At 44.3% G+C, this 23,029-nt stretch overlaps 2 protein-coding genes across 4 annotated transcripts in view; one reads left to right on the top strand and one right to left on the bottom strand.

Moving 5' to 3' along the window:
- The window catches only part of NVL (nuclear VCP like), a 31,215-nt gene extending 20,040 nt beyond the window's left edge, over positions 1-11,175 (bottom strand). For 2 of the 3 annotated variants that reach the window (XM_084868870.1, XM_084868871.1), the window contains exons 1-13: positions 11,075-11,175; positions 10,582-10,655; positions 8,761-8,813; positions 8,579-8,678; positions 8,312-8,369; positions 7,261-7,533; positions 6,931-7,063; positions 6,639-6,715; positions 5,764-5,898; positions 5,201-5,302; positions 2,570-2,687; positions 2,078-2,222; positions 1,000-1,264 (exon numbers count right to left, since the gene is read on the bottom strand). In XM_084868870.1, coding sequence (XP_084724996.1) covers positions 1,000-1,264; positions 2,078-2,222; positions 2,570-2,687; positions 5,201-5,302; positions 5,764-5,898; positions 6,639-6,715; positions 6,931-7,063; positions 7,261-7,533; positions 8,312-8,369; positions 8,579-8,678; positions 8,761-8,813; positions 10,582-10,655; positions 11,075-11,131 — 1,590 coding nt within the window. In that variant the 5' untranslated portion in view covers positions 11,132-11,175. Of the gene's footprint in view, positions 1-999; positions 1,265-2,077; positions 2,223-2,569; positions 2,688-5,200; positions 5,303-5,763; positions 5,899-6,638; positions 6,716-6,930; positions 7,064-7,260; positions 7,534-8,311; positions 8,370-8,578; positions 8,679-8,760; positions 8,814-10,581; positions 10,656-11,074 lie in introns of those variants that run through there. The other variant, XM_084868872.1, reaches the window with a different exon arrangement.
- A 1,931-nt stretch (positions 11,176-13,106) lies between these two features.
- CNIH4 (cornichon family member 4) lies at positions 13,107-22,629 on the top strand. The gene is made up of 5 exons (XM_084868800.1): positions 13,107-13,291; positions 17,253-17,321; positions 18,589-18,701; positions 19,073-19,213; positions 22,435-22,629. Exons 1-5 carry the CDS (start codon positions 13,223-13,225, stop codon positions 22,460-22,462), a joined length of 420 nt encoding a protein of 139 aa, XP_084724926.1. The 5' UTR covers positions 13,107-13,222; the 3' UTR covers positions 22,463-22,629.
- Positions 22,630-23,029: the final 400 nt, after the last annotated feature.

The raw sequence follows: 23,029 nt of genomic DNA, 5'->3' as shown, positions 1-23,029 counted from the left end.
ACTCTGATGGCAGTAAGATTTCTTGCCTTGTGAAGAATATGAAAGGACAAGAATAAAGAGTAACTCTGAATCATTCAATTTATAAAATCCTAACTTATATGCAACATTATAAAAGGGATTCAGTTTTATTTTTAACAGATAAAATTGCGGTTCCAAATGAGTAAGAAAAAAAAATAATTTGAAAACCAAAGAGCTAGATCTAAGTTCCTGCTCTGGAAAGCAGGAATAGGGCCTTGGGTAAGTCACAATCTCTTAACCCTAGTTTCTCTGATGATAAAATGAGGAAAGTAATGACATTTACTTGGCAGTTACATGGATTAAATTATATAATATGTAGACACCCCCTGTGGAAACCTTCAAATGCTGTAAAAATGTTATTTTGAGGTTTCGTGATTTACAACACTCAAAATTTTAACTGATCAATGTCCCTCTCACATGCACAGGACTGTCATCCAGAACCACCTGCAGATAGAGATAAGAGTATGGTGGTGTCACCACGTCCCTAGTCCCCTAACCAAAGGTAACCAGGAGACAGAACTGAGTGCCCACTGCTCTAACGAGTCAGCACACTGCCATAAAGGGCTAGCGAGCAGATGCTGAGCTTTGTGGGCCACGCGTCTCTTCTGTAGGACTCCTGTGTAGAGTCTGCTGTGAGAGGCGAAAGCAGAAATAGACAATATGCAAATAAATGACCACAGCTGTGTTCCAATACCACTTTCATTGACAAAAACAGCTGGCAGGAGGAAGGCCCACAGTTGGCCAGCCCCTGCTCCAGAATTTCGTAATCATTGTTGTAAAATGAATTTATCCAGGATAAACAAAAAAACCACCACCACCAACTTGTGATTTTGAAATGATAGACATTCTGGGCATAACTTACAGTTGTCCTAAAGATAAAATGCCAATACAACAGAAAATCATAAACCTCAACTACGACGACGACGACACCTGCTTGTAAGGAAAGACAAATGAGGAACATGGGAAGGCCAGTTCAGGTACCTGTCTAGAGAGCGCCTGTGCTGTGGACGTGGGCTCAGCCCCCATCTTTTCTCCCTGGCCTCCTTCAGATGGAAAGCCTTTCGCCTCAGGCTCCTGCTTCTGTGCTTCCTGCAGCTGCATTAGGACCCTGCTGACGGCACACATGGCTGCCTCGCGGCAGAGCGCCATCAGGTCTGCGCCCACGAAGCCTGGCGTGAGGTGCGCCAAGTGACGCAGATGGAACGTGTCAGGAAGCCTTAGCTTTCTGCACAGCGTTTGTAGTATTCTGTAGAAAAGACAGAGGGAAAAGTCAGAGTGCTAACCTGCTGGTAAAAAAGGTCACTGAATGTATTTATTTGAAATACAGTATTTCAAAATACTTCTTTACTAGATTTCTACTCCTCAAGAGAGCCTCCTGAGATATTTTTAGTTATTCGGTCGCCATGTCTTTGGTCTGCTGGCATTCAACACCAACGACTAGGAAAGGCTGGTGCTGTAGCAAAACCCAGGTTTCAACTCTCTGGCAGCCATTTAATTATTTTTCCCAGAAACTCTGGTCGTAGGCAAAGTAAAACTGCAAACCACTGTTAATAATGGACAAGTGAGTATAGGCGTGTAAGTCCATCATAAGTCTGAAACAATTACCCTATTGATGAGCAAATTATTATTATTATTATTTTTAACATATTTTATTGATTTTGTACAGAGAGGAAGGGAGAGAGATAGAGAGTTAGAAACATCGATGAGAGAGAGTCATCGATCAGCTGCCTCTTGCACACCCCCTACTGGGGATGTGCCCGCAACCAAGGTCCATGCCCTTGACCGGAATCGAACCCGGGACCCTTCAGTCCCCAAGTCGACGCTCTATCCATTGAGCCAAACCGGTCCCGGCTTGATGAGCAAATTATTTATTTAAAGCATTCATTTAATGTGGGCTTCTCTTTCCAAATCAATTTAACTAGAGAGAGAGAGAGACAGAGAGAGAGAGAGAGAGACAGAGAGAGAGAGAAAAGGAGGAAGACAAGGCGACGTGCTTCTCACCCCTCAAGTTCAGTTCAGATGACCCAGAGGCACCCAAGCTACATTCCCTCCGGCATACCTCTCCCTGGATGCCTCATCGGGGATACCAAGGCATATCTCCTGGTCGAACCGTCCTGCCCGTCTCAGAGCGGGGTCCAACGAGTCCGGCCGGTTAGTGGCTCCGATGACTAGGACCTGAGCTGTAGCAGCCCCATTATTCAGATCTAGGAAGAAGCAGACACAGGATGACTGGTGAGCGAGACACTTGCCAATGAGGACAATAACGCTTACACAAGTCATTTAAGTGGTTAGAAAGTATTACACATTTTAACAGCAATAAACATATGTAAAACTAACATTTCCTAAAAGCCTGACACGTGAGGAAGATAAACGCACATGGTCCTCAAGCAGCTCACAATTTGTTTAGAAACACAAAATAACATCAGCTATTAAAAACAGGTGAGGATATAACTATTGTAACATGTGAGGATATAAAACATTCAACTAGGATAAAACTATTAAAAACAAAGGCAATTTATTCTCCCAAGCGGGTTCATTACTTTAAACTGACCATCCATGCAGGTTAGGAGCTGGGCTACAATTCTTCGTTCCATATCTTTTGAAGCAACTTCTCTCTTGGGGGTAATGGCATCAATTTCATCGATGAAAAGGATACAGGGAGCATTTGCCTAGAAATGAGAATATCACAAAAGACAACCATAAATGTATTTGCTGTACTGCAGCATCATTAACTATAGTTTTTAAAAAATATATATTTTATTGATTTTTTTTACAGAGAGGAAGGGAGAGGGATAGAGAGTTAGAAACATCGATGAGAGAGAAACATCAATTAGCTGCCTCTTGCACACCCCCTACTGGGGATGTGCCCGCAACCAAAGTACATGCCCTTGACCGTAATCGAACCTGGGACCTTTCAGTCCGCAGGCCGACGCTCTATCCATTGAGCCAAACAGGTTTCAGCCATTAACTATAGTTTTACAAATTTTCACATTCAAGTATCACTCATCAAAACAATAACCCTAAAGAAGGCAGTCACAGTGTATGTCTTATCTGACTTAAGAGAAACAAGATGCTTAAACGAGACTCCATGTAAGAGAACAAATTTCAAGTGTCTCATCAATCCATGTTTTGTGATGATAAATGGACCCAATTCTTTTGTAAATTAGGCATATTTGCTATTCTATAATATATAAATTTTAACTTTAAGAAAATCTAGGCTTACTACAAATGTTATATGTATTCCTATAGATGTAAAAATATCTTAAGCTTTGTTCTAGAATCTGCTATCAGTAATATTTAGGAAGACTAGAGGCTTTATTTTTAATTTATTTTTATGTAGTAAAATAACCATAAAATTACTATCGTAAGCATTTTAAGGGCACAGTTTAATGGCACTGGATATGTTGCCACTCTGTGCAACCATCCAACCATCTTCAGAACTTAAGCGGCTGCCTTGGAAGGTACCCAGACTCAGGAAGGTGGCCATGTTCCCAGGCAGCTGTGTGGAGAATGAGCATCTTTCATCTTTTAAAAAATATACACTAGCTGAAACCGGTTTGGCTCAGTGGATAGAGCATCGGCCTGCAGACTGAAAGGTCCCGGGTTCGATTCCGGTCAAGGGCATGTACCTTGGTTGCGAGCACATCCCCAGTGGGGAGTGTGCAAGAGGCAGCCAATTGATGTTTCTCATTGATGCTTCTAACTCTCTATCCCTCTTCCTCTCTGTAAAAAATCAATAAAATGTTTTAAAATATATAAATAAATAAAAATATACACTAAATAAGAGTTAAGGTAGAAAAAGTTAGGATATAATATAAGCAACTGGAGTAGTCAAACTGGTAGGGACAGAAGCAGAAAGGCAGTTGTAGGTGCTGGAAGGATGGGAAATGGGGAGTTAGAGGGTTTAATGGGTAGAGCTTCAGTTTGGAAAGATGAAAACTCCTGAAGACGGAGGAGGGTGATGGTTACAGAGCAACATGAGTGTACTTAATGCCACAGAACTGTACTCTCCAAAATGTTTAAAATGGTAAGGTCAACATATTTACCCAATAAAAACAGAGACAAGTAGATAGGGATCAGTTAAAATAAAAACGTTAGATAAAAATACCTATGTACACAAGCTAAAACACAGCTCATTCTGAGTTATTCAGTGGCGAGGAGCGACATTATGTTGAGTCAGACTCTGAGCCCGGCTAAGACTCAAAACCACGCAACTTAAAAGGAAAGAGATTTGGCCCCTCACTAGCTGGTTCTCCTCCCAGCCCCGCTGATGACCACTGTGTAGTACCTCGCAGAGAGGCACTTAAGACTACTGGACACATGAGCGTTACACGAGGCGTCCCTGAGACCAAAGAGCTCAGACACCACATAAAAGGTTTTAGGAGAATCCTCTCCTTCAATGCTTTCAACCACCCCAGGAGACGTGAGTAGGACAATTAACCTAGTTTACTAGCAAGAAAGCTAAAGGTTAGAATAGTTAAATATCTTGTCTGAGATTCCACAGTTACTAAGGGGTGGCACAAGGAATGAACTTATGCTTCAGACCCGAAAGTTCAGACAATTAATGAGGACACTGTATGGACGCGAAAACTTTAACTGGACCCACCTGTCATCTTTCTCAGAAGTTCTTAAGCGTACAAATTTAATGACATGAATTCCAACCAGGATAAAGTCCAAGCTGGAATTTCTCTCCTACAGAACTATCTTTTCACAGCTTTAATTATGCAAACACAGAAGAGTTTATGCTGGTATTCCTAAGGTTGCTTTTATAATGCGATCATCCTAATGCTAAAATTTTTCACATTGCTTAAAAGGTGTTTGGCAATCCTAAATTGTGAAAAGTGAAATCGAAAGAAATTATCACAAAGATAATCTCTTTTCAGCATATGCTACTGGGCATGTAGCACAGAACGTCTCACCAATTTATCTTCGATTTCAGATTCAACAGATTATTTTATCCAATGGTCCGTATCAGTAAATCTACTTTAAATAAATAGCCATCATCATTTCTCAGCCTTTCGGCTATGATCAAGTGTAAATATTCTGCCATCATGGGTAGCAAAAACTACCATGTTTACAAAAGCATGGCCAGTGAATGGGTAATAGTAATATCTGAGGAAACAGGATCTTCACTATAACCTTATACAATGTCCAGCCTGCCATTACGCATGAACTAACTCACCAGCGCTTGATCAAACAGTTCTCTCAGCTTCTGTTCGGACTCTCCGGACACTCCCGACACAATCTCTGTAGCAGCTACTTTGAGAATCGGAAGGTCAAGTTCCTGTGCACAAACATATAAAGGAATGAACACATTTTTTAATTTTCACTTCCCTACTTTGTCCGTAGTCAGTGCCTCTCGTAATTACATTTTTAAAATGACGAATTTCCTGAGAAATATCTTTTTGCATTGATCTGATAGAAAACTTTATTTAAAAAATCTATGATTTAATTCAGGCACATTGACAAAGTAATTTTAAAGATGCCATTATAGGGGAGGCAATGGGGCGATAAGGACACATATGTAATACCTTAATCAATAAAGGAATAAAAGTTTTAAAAAAATAATGACGACAAAAAGATTAAAAAAATAGCATCTCGTGAACAGCAGCATGAAAGAGGTACAATAGTGGAGGAGGAATCAGTCCTCTTGAGACTATGCCAAGTCTGGTTCAAGTTAATCAAAAAGTAAAAACAAACGAACAACAAAAATAACAAAAGCAACCAAGTGCCAGCGAACCTCACCCCAGCGATCGCGTGTGCCAGTAACGTCTTCCCGCAGCCTGGCGGCCCGTGGAGGAGAACTCCCCGCGGCGGCGTGACGCCCAGGTGCTGGTACACCTCCGGGTGACGCATGTGGATGAGCATCTTGCAGACTTCCTAGCAGGGAAGAAACAGCACAGAGGTCTTTCCCAGGCCAAGGGAGCGAGAATCAGCACGGAATGAAACGTCCTGTTCTTGGGAGCAGCAAGATATAGGAGTCAGTCTATGCTTTGGATTTAGACCTGAGCTTGACTTCCAGCTCCGGTACCCACTGTATGACCTCAGTGGTAACATCGCTCAGCTTCCATTTCCTAACGTCTACCTTGCAGATGAATTGAGAAATAACTAGCAGGGAACTGGAATAGAGCCGACACTAAAAATAAGCAGGAACCATTATTATGACTACTCTTAAATACCAGCACTTATAAATGATGAAGCATGTGGCTAATGCACACTACAATGAAAGTGGTGACAAAGTTGAAGCTATTATGCTGCTTCTATCCCTCAATACCCTACAGCAGGGGTCCTCAAACTTTTTAAAGTGGGGGCCAGATCACGGTCCCTCAGAGAGCTGGAGGGCCGGACTATATGAACTACTAATTCCTACTGTAACACCTCGGCTGCGCTCACTGCCCAAAAAACCTGGCGGGCCGGATCAGACTCCTCTGCGGGCCGCATGTGGCCCTCGGGCCGTAGTTTGAAGACCCCTGCCCTACAGGGTACAAGTTAAGTGTGCTCTTCTCCCCTTCCCAGTCTCCTTTCCTACCCCCAGTTCCTATTAGAAACAAAGACAGGGACTTGATTTGCATAACTGATCAGCAATACCCACTGGGAGTAAAATTCTGAATCTGAATAACCTTTAGTGTCTCATCATTGCCTCCAACATCTTCAAACTTCACGCTGGAGGTCTGGAAGTCTAGCCCCCTGGCTTTAGCTGGTAAACGAAAAGGGAGGAAGGGAAAAGATTAGTGATTCAGTAGCAACTCAGAATTATATTTAATAATTAAGTATACAAAGACCCATTAGCTACTGACACATTTTCTAATAAGTGTCTCTGCACATGGAAGGTCCCCAGGCAGGTCAGCCTGGGAGAGTGATGCCTCCCTCAAAGCAAGCACGGCCCCCACCGCCCGCAGACCTGCACCGCACCTTTCTTTTGCAGGACAGCTTCTATTTCTCCGTCGACTTCCTGGAGATCCTCTTTCTTCCTTTTGCTTCCTTTGCTCTTTAACCTGCCTTTCCTTTTCTTATCACTCTCCAGAAGAGACGGCTCTTTGGAACCCTGGATGATTAAAGCAAAGGGATTTGAAGAAGATCCATTACTAATCCAACGAGATTTTGGCAAAGCAAAAGGCTTGGTTCTTGGAAACCTCTTAGAGATGCTAAGAGGACTCCCCAGGAGGCTCAGAGGCTGGCAGAGCTGCCACTGCCACCATGGACCCAATGGGCACAGTTGCTAAAATATCACTATAAAAATACCTCTATTTCAGATGATGGCTTCTTATTATTACTTGTCTCCTCTGATAGGTCCAAGAAAAAACTGTCTTTCTTTCCACCTGGAGTTCTGTCAATGAACCAGCCTCCTTCAGAGCCCCTGGCCGGGGTCTTCGACGGAATGGAGCTGGTTTTGGACGCTACAGATGGTGCTGAACCGCTGCTTTCTCTTTGCTCCCCCTCGGGAGTATTTGCAACAGAATCCGGGTTTCCTTTCCGATATAAGGAGAGCAAGGAAGAGTTCATCTGATTTGCCAACTGGGAGAAACATGATTTTAGCATAAGTTACTCAGTAAGTACTCATGAAGGTCTAACAGTCTATATCAACACATTTTCTACTTTATGCTTCCAACAACTTCTCTCGTAACATTTACATAGTCAGAAAAAATAGGTGTTTGCAATGAGATGATTTCAACACAAATATTTACTACCCAAAAAGGTGTATCTCCTTGCCACTCCAAGTTAATGTACCAATTCATAATTGGCAGTTAAATAAAACTAAATAAGAATTCTAAAAAAAATTACAGAAGCAAGTAGGAAAATGAGCTGGTAGGCAGTCAATGAAAGTCACTACTATCCCATCAATTAAAAACTAGATAACATATATCTGAGTATCATCATGTTATTAATAAATTAAAAAACTGAAGTAACAATGGGGGGGGGAAAAGAGTAAGTTACAAGTAATTTTACATATTATTCCCATGCTTTTCTTTAATCCAAGTCTATTTGTTGGTAACGTTAACTCTGGCAGAAAAAGCATCCTTTCCATTTTTGCTATGAATTCCCCTTTCTGTACATGTCTGCCCTGTATATGGCCTATCTCTTCCCTTCTTTTCCCCTGTTTTTATAACAGGCTATCAAAACAAATATGGGCACAACAGTTTACCCCAGAGTTCACTAACACTGTACACAGGAAGTATTTAATTGTTTCTATGAAGATGTTCAAAGTCTGTCATTTGTATTTCTCACTGGATTTTTCTCTAAGGAGGTTGATCTTGTTTTTTAAAAGAATCTAAGTATGTCCATTAAATGTTACCTGTGGATCTGGGTAATCTTCTATATCTGAATCATCATCTGAATAGCTTTCAGTATACCTGAGTGAAAAGGGGAAAAAAAAAATTGTAAAGGCTTTTCTCTTACATCCTAAAGAAATACTAATTAAAACAAGAAAACACAGAGGTAAGTGTTGTACTACAGCGCCTCCTGGGCAATGAAGAGCCCCTCAAAGTCTTATGGGTAGAAACAGAACGTGATCAGATTCACGTGCTAGATAGGAAAAACCCCTCAGCCCCGAAATCCTTACTCATTATCCTCTTCACCTTGTCTTGCTCTTTTTGCCAGATGTCCATCTTCTAATTCTGTTATATTCTTAAGTTCCTGCTCATTGGTAATGATGCTAAATACTGAAACAAAAAGAAAGAGGCCATGAGCTAAAACTATTCTGTAATTCTATTAATGATTCATTTGTAACACGAATAGACTCACCTTTTTCTACCTGAATCCTAAAAGCATTCCTTTTTCTTCGACCGTAGTCTATGCTGAAAGAGAGAGCAGAAGTTTAGTACTGGGGTCTCCCCCACATAAGTTTGCATGAATATATAATTGTGCCATTGTAGTTTCACTGGCCATAAACCTGTTTTCAAACAACTTTGGAATTTACACTTTTACAACTATAATTTTTCTTGATATTCTACAGAACAGGCCAAAAGAGCTAAGCAACTGGAACCATGCATCCTCCTTTAAAAAAAAAAAAAGGGGGGGGGGACACACTCCCCAGGAGGCTCAGAGGCTGGCAGAGCTGTCACTGCCACCATGAACCCCATGAGCACAGACAAGCCCACAGGTCATGGCCCTGAGCCACAGGATTGAAACCTAGTGGAATTCATGCTACTCCGTTTCAGACTGGTTTGGCACCATAACCCCTTCTTTCCAATTTCTCCGTTTTGGAATGAAAATGTCTATCCTATACCTGTCCACTACTGTATTTTGTCTTTTTAAAAATATGTTTTTACTGCCGAAACTGGTTTGGCTCAGTGGATAGAATGTCGGCCTGTGAAATGAAAGGTTCGATTCCGGTCAAAGGCATGTACCTTGGTTGCGGGCACCTCCCCAGTGGGGGGTGTGCAGGAGGCAGCTGGTCGATGTTTCTCTCTCATCGATGTTTCTAACTCTCTATCTCTCTCTTTTCCTCTCTGTAAAAAAATCAATAAAATATATAAAAAAAATGTTTTAAAAAATATGTTTTTACTGATTTCTGAAAGAGGAAGGGAGAGGGAGAATTATCAATGAGAGAGAACCATCAGTTGGCTGCCTCTTGCACACCCTCTACAGCGGATTGAGCCTGCAACTCAGGAATGTTCCCTGTCTGGGAATCGAACCAGTGACCTCTAGGTGCATGGGAAGATGCTCAACCAACTGAACCATACCAGCAAGGGCCACCATTGTATTTTGGTGGCCGATAACTTGTCTAATTTTCCGGGTTCACAGCTGGGGAGGAACTCCGCCTCAGAATGAATTATAGCTCCAGTCACACCATACTTGAATTAGATGAGATTTAGATGTGATTTTGGAGTTAGAATTGAGATTGAAATGGGTTAAGATTTCTGGGGTTCCTGCTCTTTTACTTGTAAACGAGAAGGATTAAGCTTGCGAAGGCAAGAGGCAGAGGGTTGTGAACTGAGTTGTGTCCCTCCAAAATGCATACGATGAAGTTCCAACCCCGAGTACCTCAGAACGTGACTGTATTTGGAACCAGGACCTTCAAATATGTAACTCATAAAATGAGGTCACATGGATGGGACTTAATCCAATGAGACTGGTGTCTTTGTAAGAGGAGGAGAGTAGGATAGACACTTATATACAGAGGAAAGACACATGTGAAGACATAGGAGAACACAACCATCTGCAAACCGAAACTCCCCTGTAGCCGTCCACGCTGAGTGACACATTTCTGACAGTCAGGAAGCTGAGGGAGATCATGCCTGATGGCTGAATTTTTTTTTTAATGAAGCAGGAAAAGAAGTAACATTCCTGACCAGACAATAAGGTACTGAAAGATAAGATGTAGCCATTACCCCTAGTAGCAAAGATAGCTCTGTGCCTATAATCCGTGATTGGTAAATGTATACTAGTTACTTAAGTTGAATTCTGAACTTAAGGACTGGAGAACGAATGTGAGCAGTTATTAATATCAACGGGAAATTTAGGCAGGAGGGTGGGAAGTTTAAAAATGATAGGAGAGAAACAACAAACAACAATGGAACAAAAGGAAAGAAAAGCAAGAACCCGCAGACTCTATTTCTTTACCTGTACATCCTTTGTAAGTCAGATGCCATGATTCCAGGGTCCACGTATTTGCCACATCTGTTACTGGTGAGGTACTAAAACAGAAAATAGGATAAATATAAACACTCAACATTTCAAACTCAGAAACTTTATTTATTAAGAATATGTATATATTAAAAATATTTTATTGATTTTTTACAGAGAGGAAGAGACAGGGACAGAGAATTAGAAACATCTATGAGGGAGAATCATCCATCAGCTGCCTCCTGCACACCCCCTACTGGGGACGTGCCTGCAACCAAGGTACCGGCCCTTGACCGGAATCGAACCTGGGACCCGCCCTTGCATCCCGGCGGGTCCTAGAAACCCCGGCGGGAGCGCAGGCCCTGCACCGCGGGCGGCGGAGCGGAGCTGCCTACCGCCCCCCCGGGGCGGGTGGCTCGTCCATCCCGACGTGGGGGCCGCCCTGGAAGGCGCCGTGGGCAGAGGGCGCGGACCCCTGTATGAGGCCCACCTGGATGACTCGCTGCTTCAGCTTATTATCCACGAAACCTGCTGGCCTGGGCTTCATGCCTTCTGTCTCCGCCGCCACGGCCGGGACGCTGCGTCACGTGATCCGGATGGGAGGGGGGGGTCCTTCCTCGGGGCTGCCCGCAGCAATCGCCGGACCAGCTGCGCCCGAAATGAGCCCCAGCCGGCCTGGCGCGCGCGGCTCCCCACGGGATGTGTGTCCCGCGGGCGAGGGATAAACCACCTGAGAAGAACTGGCAGGCTTGGAAAACCATCAGGGAGTTTCTAGGAGCCTTATTGTGCAGGCTCCGGCGACAGCCCCTGGATGACAAGGACCCCTTTGAACAAGCTCAACTTTATTGTTCCCAGCGGTGCGAACAAACACACGCGGCGGCTGCGGGGAGGAGGGTCCAGTCAGGCTCTACCATAGGCGCCTGTTGGTAAACTTGCTTTTATTTATTTTACCCCGACCGTTCCAGCCACACCTCTATGCGGGTGCAAAGTTAATCTTGGCCTAGAATCTGAACAAAACCGGAAGCTTTGCAGACACCTGGGACGATAGGAAAAAAAAAAAAGATAAAAACCCACCGCCACCCTATGGCTTGCTTTTCTAGTAACTTAACTTATGCCATTTAAAAAAATATATTTTTTATTGATTTTTTTTTTTTTTTTTTTTTTTTTACAGAGAGGAAGGGAGAGGGGGAGAGAGAGTTAAAACATTGATGAGAGAGAAACATCTATCAGCTGCCTCCTGCACATCTAAATATCTAATTAGGATATTACGTTTTTTATTATTATAGATATGTATTTGCCCCTGCAAATGATGTAGCCCATATAGATAGACCTGAAGTGCTCTGGAATGGCACCTATTATATATATAATATATATAAAGTGTGTGTGTGTGTGTATATATATATATATATATATATATATATATATTTAAAATACATTTATATGTGTGTGTATTTTTATTTATTTCAGAGCTGAAGGAAGATGGAGAGAGAAACATTGATGTGAGAGAGAAACATCCATCAGTTGTCAGTTGCCTCCCGCACACCCCAGGGAATTGAATTGAACCTGCCACCTTCCTGGAAGGAGGCTCCAACCAACTGTGCCATACCAGCCAGGGCAAATGTCCTCCGTTTTTTATTTTTTATTTATTTATTTATTTTTAAAATATATTTTATTGATTTTGTACAGAGAGGAAGGGAGAGAGACAGAGAGCTAGAAACATCCATGAGAGAGAGTCATCGATCAGCTGCCTCTTGCACACCCCTTACTGGGGATATGCCCGCAACCAAGGTACATGCCCTTGACCGGAATCGAACCCGGGTCCCTTCTGTCCCCAAGCCGACGCTCTATCCATTGAGCCAAGCCGGTCTCGGCTGTCCTCCGTTTTTTAAAGGTGCAGCCCCACCTGGTGGTGGTGGCATATTTCACCTCCTGTTCCTCATACCTTGGTTCCACCAGGCCCAGCCCCTGCAAAGTTTTGCAAACAGCCTCTTGTCTAAGTGTGCTTTATTCTTAGGTTGACCTATGTGCTCATTTACTCAGGACAGTCCTGATGTTTGCCTCTTGATCCAGCATGATCATTTTAAAAAAAATATACTTTATCGATTTTTTTTTACAGAGAGGAAGGGAGAGGGATAGAGAGCTAGAAACATCGATGAAAGAGAAACATTGATCAGTTGCCTCCTGCACGCCCCCCACTGGGGATGTGCCCACAACCAAAGTACATGCCCTTCACTGGAATCGAACCTGGGACCCTTCAGTCTGCGTGCCGACGCTCTATTATATTAAAAACATATTTTTTTTTAAAAAAAAGAAAAATTCTCACAAGGCAAAAAAATGCTACCGTGTATCCAGAAGATGACAACCATTCAGTAAAATTCTCCTTGGTTAATTCCTTGACATAGAGAGACCCCTAGCCCACCACCTCTTAGACAGGTACTCGCCCCCAATGAACTACACTTCCCAGCATGCACCGGGAGCAAGGCGGTTTTTAAAAACGGACTACAGCTCCCGGCATGCCGCGCGCCCGGCAGAATGGATTACACGCCCCAGTCAGGGCGGGGTGGGGCGGGTCGGGGCACCCGAACCGGTTTAAGGAAGGACCGGCGGCGGCGGCTTGTGGAGGAGGAGGAGGAGGAGGATGGAGGCGGTGGTGTTCGTCTTCTCTCTCCTCGACTGCTGCGCGCTCATCTTCCTCTCCGTGTACTTCGTATCCTTGGCTGAGGCGGGCGGAGGCCTCCGCGGGGCCCGCCGCCGCCGGGGGGACGGGCTGAGGCTGGGCCCCGGTGGTGGGGACCCGGGCAGGTGCGTGGGAGGGAGGGTGCGGGCCGCCGGGACCGGGGTGGGTGTGGCGAGCCCGGGCCGCGGGTCCGAGCGGGCCTCTCGCGGGGCGCCCGGGCCCGGCCTGCCCGCCGCCGCTCGCCCCCGCGATGCCCGGACCGCAGCCCTGCCCGGATCGGGGCACCTTGGCCTGGTCAGGGCTTCAGAGGAGAGGGGGGCGCGGGTGGCCCTCCCTGGTGGCCCTGGAGAGACCGGCTGGCGGGTTTTTTTTGGGGGGGATCCCCAGGGTCGGATCCTTTGTCGGATGCGGGGTGTCCCGAGAGCCAGTGCCCAGGTCCTGGGGTGCTCGCTCCTGGACCCCGAGGGCGTGGGGGCGAGCCGAGGCGCTTTGCCGCCTCTGGGCTTTCTCTGGACACTACCCGCCCCCTGCCAGCTCACCCCTTTGTTCTCGCGGGTTTGGGAACTTGGGAGGGACCTTGCAGGCCCAGGAGTTGATTCTTTAAAAACAAAACAAAACGGGTGCAGTACCCACTTCCCGGTGCCGTGTTGTAGGAAGGGTTGGGAAGATGCATTTTATTTTTATTTAAAAAATATATATATATATATTATTGATTTTTTTTACAGAGAGGAATAGAGTTAGAAACATCGATCAGCTGCCTCCTGCACACCTCCTACCGGGGATGTGCCTGCAACCAAGGTACATGCCCTTGACCAGAATCGAACCTGGGACTCTTTGGTCTGCAGGCTGACGCTCTATCCACTGAGCCAAACCAGCTAGGGCAAGGATGCATTTTAAAAACCATCTGCAGTGCATGCTTTCGGTTGTCCCTGGCGGCTGCTGATCTGTGAAGGTAGTACCTGTGCACGTGCTATACCGTTCCCAGGCCGTTCCTCAACTTACCCATTTTCCTGGGTCCCTCCGTGTTCGGAACTTCAGTGTGTCGTGTGTAGCTCTCCCTGTGACAGCATTCCAGCTGCATTGCCAGGCCCACAATGGGGGTTACCGGCCCCCCAGGAGCTGCGTGCGCTGTAGCTCTTCCCGCCCTTGAGAGAGCGTCTTAGTCTTAGTTGTCGCCCAATTCATTGAAGTCATTAAATATGAACCAGGAAAAACGCCCGAGGAGCTGCATTGTCCTTCCCTTGGAAACCTTGTGGGACAGATTCTTTTAAAAATATATTTTATTGATTTTTTACAGAGAGGAAGAGAGAGAGAGAGAAACATCGAAGAAAGAGAATCATTGATCAGCTGCCTCTTGCACACCAACCCCTACTGGGGATGTGCCCTCAACCAAGGTGCATGCCCTTGATCAGAATCGAACCTGGGACCCTTCAGTGTGCAGGCCAACGCTCTATCCACTGAGCCACACGGAGTTCGGCAGATTTAAACCTTTGGTTGGCCTGAGCATCCTGGCTTTAGGGCGGCTTTACCGAGTGAGGCTTCATCCATTATTATGGAGAAGAGTTTGATGTGGGGCCTCCTTGCTTAGCTGGATATTCGCCGTGCATGTTACTTCACCTCTCTTAAGTCTTCGTTTTCTCTTTATTTGTTTTTTAAATATATTTTTATTGATTTCAGAGAGGAAGGGAGAGGGAGAGAGAGGTAGAAACATTCAGAATGAGAGAGAATCATGGATTGGCTGCCTCCTGCAAGTCCCCCACTGGGAATCAAGCCCACAACCCTGGCATGTGCCTTTGACTGGAATTGAACCTGGGACTTCTTTCAGTTCGCAGGCCAATGCTCTACCCACTGAGCAAACTGGTTAGGGCTGATTTTCTCTTTGAAACGTGCGGAGGTTTTTACTTCCCTGGTGCCTGTGTAACCATTGCTCCACCTTCCTCTGGTGCAGTCACCTGCGTTTTGATGACCTGTGTCCCTCTTGTGACGGAGGAACTGGAGCTCACACTCAGGGAAATGAAACGGGTTTCTCGTTTTGCAGTTTGGAAAATCAGGCTCGATATCTTAAAATAGCCTTGGCCAATACCAGTTTAACATACATAGAGAACGTTAGGTGGAATGTTTGACAGGGAAGCACAGTCAGGGTGTGTTTTGATGGAATTCAGCCTATTGTATGACTGTGTTTTTGGATAGTTGAACTAGTTTTCCTTCTTTTTTTAAAATATATTTTATTGATTTTTCACAGAGAGGAAGAGAGAGGGATAGAGAGTCAGAAACATTGATGAGAGAGAATCATCGATCAGCTGCCTCCTGCACACCCCCCACCAGGGATGTGCCCGCAACCAAGGTACATGCCCTTGACCAGAATCGAACCCGGGAACCTTCAGTCTGCAGGCCGACGCTCTATCCACTGAGCCAAACCAATCCCGGCATGAACTAGTTTTCTTAATATTACAGCCAAGTGGTGGGAAGTGGGCAGGGTAGACACTCTGTAGAGATAGGAGTTTTCCTGGACTTTGAACTCCGGAGATTAGGAGGAAGGAAAAGGGGTGGGTATTTGTAATCGCACACGAGCAAGAGCAAAGGTGTGCCCAGGACATCTGTGGTGATGGGATTAAGTGGAGCCAATGGCTGATGGTGGTGGTAGTAGAAGCTCAGGGTAGAAAGGCCGAATTAGGAATTAGATCAGATTTTGGAAGCCTGGGATGTTAAGGAGAAGGCTTTCCACTCTTATTCTCCAGGCCGTAGGGAGCTATTGAGAAATTTGGAATGAAGTGGGGAGCTGGGAAGATGAATGGGCAGCGTGGGTTGGAAACAGGCAAGGCGAAGGTGAGAAGCCTCTAGGGTTCAGCTGGGTTTGAGAAAGGGTGCTCGTGGGCAGGCGGGAGGAGGGACCGATGAGAGTGGAATTGCCAAGGGTGATTGCTGGGGCCTGGCGGCCATTGATTCTGAGTTAGGAAACAAGGCAGACACACCTTGCCATGTTGTGATCCTGGGCAAATGATGCTTGGGACATGGGCAGAAATAAAACAAAGGAGCCCTGACCGCTTTGGCTCAGTGGATAGAGCATCAGCCTGCAGACTGAAGGGTCCCGGGTTCGATTCCTGTCAAGGGCATGTCCCTTGTTTGCAGGCACATCCCCGGTGGGGGGTGTGCAGGAGGCAGCTGATCGATGTTTCTCTCTCATCGATGTTTCTAACTATCCCTCTCCCTTCCTCGCTGTAAAAAAATCAATAAAATATATTTTAAAAAAATAATAAAATAAAAGTAGTTAGGCTTATTTAAAAAAAAAAAAATGGTGGGCCATTTTAAAGTAAAGCCCAGGCATTGCCCCTCAGTTGAAGAATTTTTTCCTTTTGTCTGTCTGTCCCTCAGATGTTTCTTTGTGAGTTTATATTTTTTACTAAAAACCATTTTTTTTTTTGCTTAATTACAGTATAATATATGTTTATTGTAGAAGGTGTGGGAAATAGAGAAAAATATTAGGAAAACAGATCATTTGTAACCCAACTTTTGCAGCATACGGACTGCTAAGATGACCATGCTGTATTTATAGTTTTGTATTCTGTTTTCTTTTTTTAAATACCTTAAGTCTTTAAAGGCATTTTATGGTTATATCATAAGTAAACACTATTTCTCTACTATTGAGAATTCAGGGTTTTAACATTTACACTGTTTTTTATGGGTCTTTTTTTTTTTTTTTTTTCCCCATTTCTTATAGCCACTGTTTGGCATTTGAGAAATTCAGATGGAATGTCCTGCATGGGTCACATTAGAACTGGGCACAACGAAAGGCTTATTTTGTGAAAACCATTTATTTGTTGAAGGAACACAAATGCGAAAATTGCGTTGTCAAATGAGCGAGCTTTAGGGAAATAACTAGCCTTTTTCAAGTCAAGTCTACTTCTGCCTTGCAACTGGGATTTTTTTCCGAAACTTAAAAACAAATACTTGTTATAAAAGAAGCCTAAAAATTCCTTAACTTGATCCTCAGATAATTACACTGTCTGATTTGGAATGTGATTACATTAATGCTAGATCATGTTGCTCGAAATTAAACAAGGTAAGACATCTCTTTGCTCAGTTTCTGACACTGAGGGCAGTTCTCTGTTTTCTGTGTGAGGCCATGATAGATAATCCACATGCATATTTGATTTCAGAGTGCATCTTGTCTCTTATTGGAATGCTGGTAGAACTGTGTGTTTCGCAATATTTTTAAATCATGACCATGTGCCTTTGTCCACAGATTGTCTCTCAGATTAGGTAAAGGTTTCTTAGGAGGGTGATTGTGTGACCACCCCCTCTTCTCCCCCCACCCTCCGCCCCCCTGGAAGAAAGCTTAGTCTGTCTGCTGTTGAATGAAAGGCCTTCTCTTGGTGGCTTGCTGAGAAATGGAATTAATTAGCTGATTTGTTTTAAAGCCACTTTGCCTTGGGTTTCTAATCAGAACTTTACATTGGCCAGAAGGTTCTGAATTGCAGAGCTTGTCTGGATGCAGAGAAACCCGTCGATCCTGATTCAGTTGAGATGAGCAGACGAAAGCTTTCTAGATAAAAGTTCATATAACCTGAGGTTCCCTGCTTGTAGAGATGAGGGAAGTAAAACTCAGATTTTTTAGAAGCTCCATAAATATTAGCTTCTGTTAATTTTAATTAAAAGAAAAATGTCTACTCTTAGGAGAAGACCTCTGGTGAACTGAGAACCTCCCACAATGGTGTTGAGGCATGAGAAGTAGAACATTGTCCAATGAGCCCAGAGCATAGATAAGGGCATCTGAGTGCTAGAAAGCCAGCAGGCTGGGATTCTGGTAGCTAAGGTCATTATCATATCTGTTCAACTTTGAGCTTTAATTGTTAAAGCACTTTGTATTTGTGTGTGTGTGTGAGAGAGAGAGAGAGAAATGATTTCCTTCCGGATTCTGGAGGTTGTAAAATGTTTAAGGTTGATATTCTGACAGGAAAGGCAGCATGCATGTGGATATACCGTCCCAAATTAGAGTAGGGGCTTCAGCATAGATATTGGTTATAGAAAGTAACAATTGTCATTTCCCCCCCAATTGTCATTCATACCTGCTTAGTGAATGATGGAACATGTGCTAAGGACAGATAAGACATGGCTGAAGTTCAAGTGCATTTTTTTGCAGGCTGTGCCCTGATGTGCCTGCATGGGCTAAGCAGTTACAGCAGTTTGCAAATCTGGGACATTGAGTCTAAAAATATCTTGAAACACTAGCTCGGAAGTTCCCCGACCGTTGGTTGATGCAGCTTTAAATGACATGCCATTCAGGAAGAACCCGGCAGTGAGATGTGTACTCTGTTCTCCCTTTGCAGTGGATCATTCCAGAACTGATTGGCCACACCATTGTCACCTTATTAATGCTCGTTTCGTTGCACTGGTTCATCTTCCTTCTCAACCTGCCCGTTGCCACTTGGAATATATATCGGTGAGTCTTGTTTGTTTGCTGTTTTGTGTCAGGAAAGTTTAAAGAAAAAAAAATTAAAAAATATATTTTATTGTTTTTTTTTTTTTTACAGAGAAGAAGGGAGAGAGATTGACGAGAGAGAAACATTGATCAGCTGCCTCCTGCACACCTCCTACTGAGGATGTGCATGCAACCAAGGTACATGCCCTTGACCAGAATTGTACCTGGGACCTTTCAGTCCGCAGGCCGATGCTCTATCCACTGAGCCACACCGGTTTTGGCTGCACTTAGCTCACTTTCAAAGGTTGACTATTATTGGTTACTTAGTTCTGAATATTTTTGCTGATGATTTGATTTTCCTTCTAATATGTGTGCGTCCTTCAATTCATCAGGTTCATTATGGTGCCAAGTGGAAACATGGGGGTGTTTGATCCGACAGAGATCCACAATCGAGGGCAGCTGAAGTCACACATGAAAGAAGCCATGATCAAGCTTGGTTTCCACCTGCTCTGTTTCTTCATGTATCTTTACAGGTGAGTTTGCCTGGAAGCAGGCCTTTCCTGGATCCCATGCCTGCTTCTGATGGGTTAGATACCATACTGTAGGATTTAACATCGACATGGCAAGCTCTGGGGAGTTATGTGAAATTTTGCAGTGTGTAGGTTGTTATGTATGTCATTGAGTCAGCATTCTGTCTGACCTACAATGGAGTTACTCTAGTGTTAGTTATTCCTTAGCTGTAAAGTTGTCAACCTGCTTAAACTGTCTTCGCTACTTCTTTTCTACCCTGGTGTCCAGTTGTGAGTTCTCACTGCATGTTATTTATTTTTTTTAAATATATTTTATTGATTTTTCACAGAGAGGAAGGGAGAGGGACAGAGAGTTAGAAACATCGATGAGAGAGAAACATCGATCAGCTGCCTCCTGCACACCCCCCACTGGAGATGTGCCCGCAACCAAGGTACATGCCCTTGACCGGAATCGAACCCGGGACCCTTCAATCTGTAGGCTGACGCTCTATCCACTGAGCCAAACCAGTTTCGGCTCACTGCATGTTATTAAGTATAAATATTTGTAGCCTAAAGATTGCCGCACTCATGGGATACCAGACCCCTGGCAGTAGCGCTCAGCACCTTACAGCCAGCTTGGCTTATTTTTCTCGGCAATAAGGAACTGAGGTGTGATACCTCTTCTCCAGCCTGCTGAGTGGTCCATTCTGGTAAAATTACATCAGGCTTTGATTATAACAGGTTGGAAGTGTAAGAATTAATCTTGGCGTGGCTCAATGGTTGAACGTCGACCTATGAACCAGGAAGTCACAGTTCGATTCCCAGTCAGGGGACATGCCTGGGTTGTGGCCCAATTCTCAGTGTGGGGCATCCAGGACACAGCCATTAAAAAAAAGAATTGAGATGAAGGATTGGCTGTCAGACACTGGAAGCCTTATGCAGCCCTGTTTTAAACTTAGATTTATTTGTAGGTACCTTGGTTGCGGGCACATCCCCAGTAGGGGATATGGAAGAGACAGCTGATCAATGATTCTCTCTCATTGATGTTTCTAACTCTATCCCTCTCTCTTCCTCTCTGTAAAAAAAAAAATCAATAAAATATATTTTTAAAAAAATAAACTTAGATTTATTACAGTATATTTTAAGATATAAACATGCCACTTTTTTTTTTTAAACCTATCACAGACCCATAGTTAAAGCAGAGGGAAAGGAGTTGGCATGTATGGCTTGATTAAGCTTTTATGATGTTAGACGTCAGGCTTAACCTTCGTATCTGAGCTTAATTAGATCATTCCTAGTTTTTTGCAGGTGAATTTTAATTTTTCACATAGGCATAGGGCTGTTAGGAAAAACTTGCACTGAATGAAACTTCTATCACTCAGTGGAATCTTAATAATTAGAAACTGAATAGAGAAACTGAGCAGTTTAAAAAATGTCAGACGTCGCCCTAGCGGGTTTGGCCCAATGGATAGAGCATCGGCCTGCAGACTGAAGGGTCCCAGGTTCGATTCCAGTCAAGGGCACATGCTTGGGTCTCGGGCTTAATCCCCAGCCTCCAGGTTTTACTTGTTGGAGCACAGAGTCGAGTGGCCATTCCCAGGTCTGCTAGCAGGAGCTTCTTGGGACAGCTGTGAAGAATGCAGTCACGCTTCTGGGAGTTAATGTAGGGTTAGGGGGCAGTGTCTTCCTTAGAAGACCAAGACGCCTTAAGAATTAAAAATGGGTGACAGTCTGTTAGCTCTCGGTTGCTGAATGTCAAGCAGTGGGAAGATATGGGCTGAAGACGGGGCTTAGTGGAATCGGGAAGCTGTCCGGGCAGGTTTAAGGTGTGGTTCTTTACAACCAAGGAAATGACAGGCAATCTGGCAGGGGTTTGACTGAGTGAGCTGCATTCCGCCTTCGCTGCACCCTTGCTTTCTCGTCTTTTCTCTTTTCTCCTTTCTTCTGAGCTTGTTTTTAGGCTCATCGCTGCTACCTTACCCACTGAGTCACCCCTGGCTCAGGGGACCAGGATGAAAGAATAATCTCAGATGTCCCTTGCTTTTGGTTGCTGTTAAGAGGGGTTTTGTTTGCAAAATCATCAGATTTCCAGTGCAGGGATTTTGTTGCTCCTTTCTGTGTTGTGGCCACAGCTTGCCTGGGTGCCTTAAATATGGCATTGATTCGGCGTTTATTAAATAGAATTAAAGGGGGGAAATGGCCATCTTCTTTTAGATTGGTAGAACCCACTGTTGGTTTTTTGTTTAATTACTGGTGTGGGGGCATCTGGGCTCTACCTCTCAGTCACTGTGTGACCTGGGGCAGGTTTCTTAACCTCTCTGTGCCTCAATTTCTTCCTCTGAAAATGTATAGTAATAGTGCCTACCGTATCGGTTGATGTGGACTAAATGAGATAGTGACTGTAAGCACTGAGGTTTGTGCTGACCTAAACTCTAAAAAAAAATTCTTTAAAAAAGTATTGGTTACTATACCTTAATCTGGTCTGTGCACTGAGTACACTGAGTATGGTTAACGTTGAACTACTAGTCTTTAAACAACTTATACCATTAGTAACACCAGGTTATTTCTGTGCATTTCATCATGTGATCTCAGTAGAGCGAAGCTGGTCCCAGTAATGGACATGGCAGCTTGTGACTGTGGTGGTTTTAGTGGAGGGTTTACTGAGACTGCACCGTGTCAGGGACACAAAGGAGCAGCACACGTCCCTCTGTAGGGGCCAGCAGCCTGGGATGCTGTGGTTGGATGCTGTTCTGGAACATGAGTGACGATGCCCCGGTCAGCGTGCTGTCTGGGAAGAGCTCACCATCCAGAGCAGCAGTGGAAGCCAGCGGGTGGGAGATGAGTTGTGGAAGGAGACGCCTGACTAGGAAGGTCTTAGGCTGACAGGTTGGGAGGGAAGGCGGGGTTGCAGGCATACAAAGGGTTGGCATCCCAAGATCTGGCTAGAGAATTGGTTTTTGCCCTGGACATAGCTTGTTTTTCCTAGATGACAGCCCAATATTGGTGTTAGGTTATATCCTCCACCCCCACTGTGATTACCTTATTTTTTAGTGAAAAAAACACAGGGCACCTAGAAACCCCAACATAGACTTTCTTTTCTTTCCATGTAAATAATCGTCTTTTACTCAAATGGGCGTTGAGATCCCTAGATGAGCCTTAGGGATGTGATGGGGACACAGCGGACTGTGTGTGTGTGGGACATGCCTGCAGGAAACATGGGTGACCTGAATGTCTTCTCTCCACAGTATGATCTTAGCGTTGATTAACGACTGAAGCTGGAGCAGCCGTGGTGGAAGTCAGCGACACTCCAGTGCACGGTTGAGGAGCCAGAGATCTCACGTCATCCTTAGAACCGTAACCATAGCAGTATATTTTTTCCTCTTTGAACAAAAAAAATATTTTTTGCTGTATTTTTACCATATAAACTATTTAAAAAACCATGAGTTGAGTTTTTGTAGAGTTCTGGTTCTCAGCCTTAGCCTGAACCCCCCGTGGGAGCGTGGATGTGGGAGCTGGGCTGCCACCCAACCTCGCACACCAGAGGAAGGCAGCCACACTTTAAAGGGAAAGGGCGACAGAAAATATATTAAAAAGCCCCACAAAATGGAATTGAAAACTTGACTGAAACTCGTCCTTCCCTGTTTCCTGCGGTAGCTGTAAGTAATTTCATGCTGCTTGAATATCTCGTGAACTATGTGATTAGAATCTGTTTCATATCCAGCAAGCTCAGTTAAGTACGCCAATCAAGTCTGAGGGAGAAGAACTCACTGCCACAAGGTCAATGGCCACACTCAAGATGCTGGGAGGTAGTATAAGGATGATGGGATCACATGGTTTGTT

The sequence above is a fragment of the Pipistrellus hanaki genome, assembly GCF_964339955.1.
Source record: "Pipistrellus hanaki genome assembly, chromosome: 20".
In the NCBI taxonomy this organism is placed as follows: domain Eukaryota; kingdom Metazoa; phylum Chordata; class Mammalia; order Chiroptera; family Vespertilionidae; genus Pipistrellus; species Pipistrellus hanaki.
The sequence above is the reverse complement of the archived record's forward strand: the minus strand, read 5'-3'. Positions and strand labels throughout refer to the sequence as shown.

What these genes read in the sequence shown, in the direction of transcription:
- CNIH4 (XM_084868800.1), top strand. Translation starts at nt 13,223, where the DNA reads ATGGAGGCGGTGGTGTTCGTCTTCTCTCTCCTCGACTGCTGCGCGCTC. An exon ending in GCCACTTGGAATATATATCG is followed by an intron (nt 18,702 to 19,072) that starts GTGAGTCTTGTT and finishes TCAATTCATCAG; the next exon opens with GTTCATTATGGTGCCAAGTG. An exon ending in TTCTTCATGTATCTTTACAG is followed by an intron (nt 19,214 to 22,434) that starts GTGAGTTTGCCT and finishes TTCTCTCCACAG; the next exon opens with TATGATCTTAGCGTTGATTA.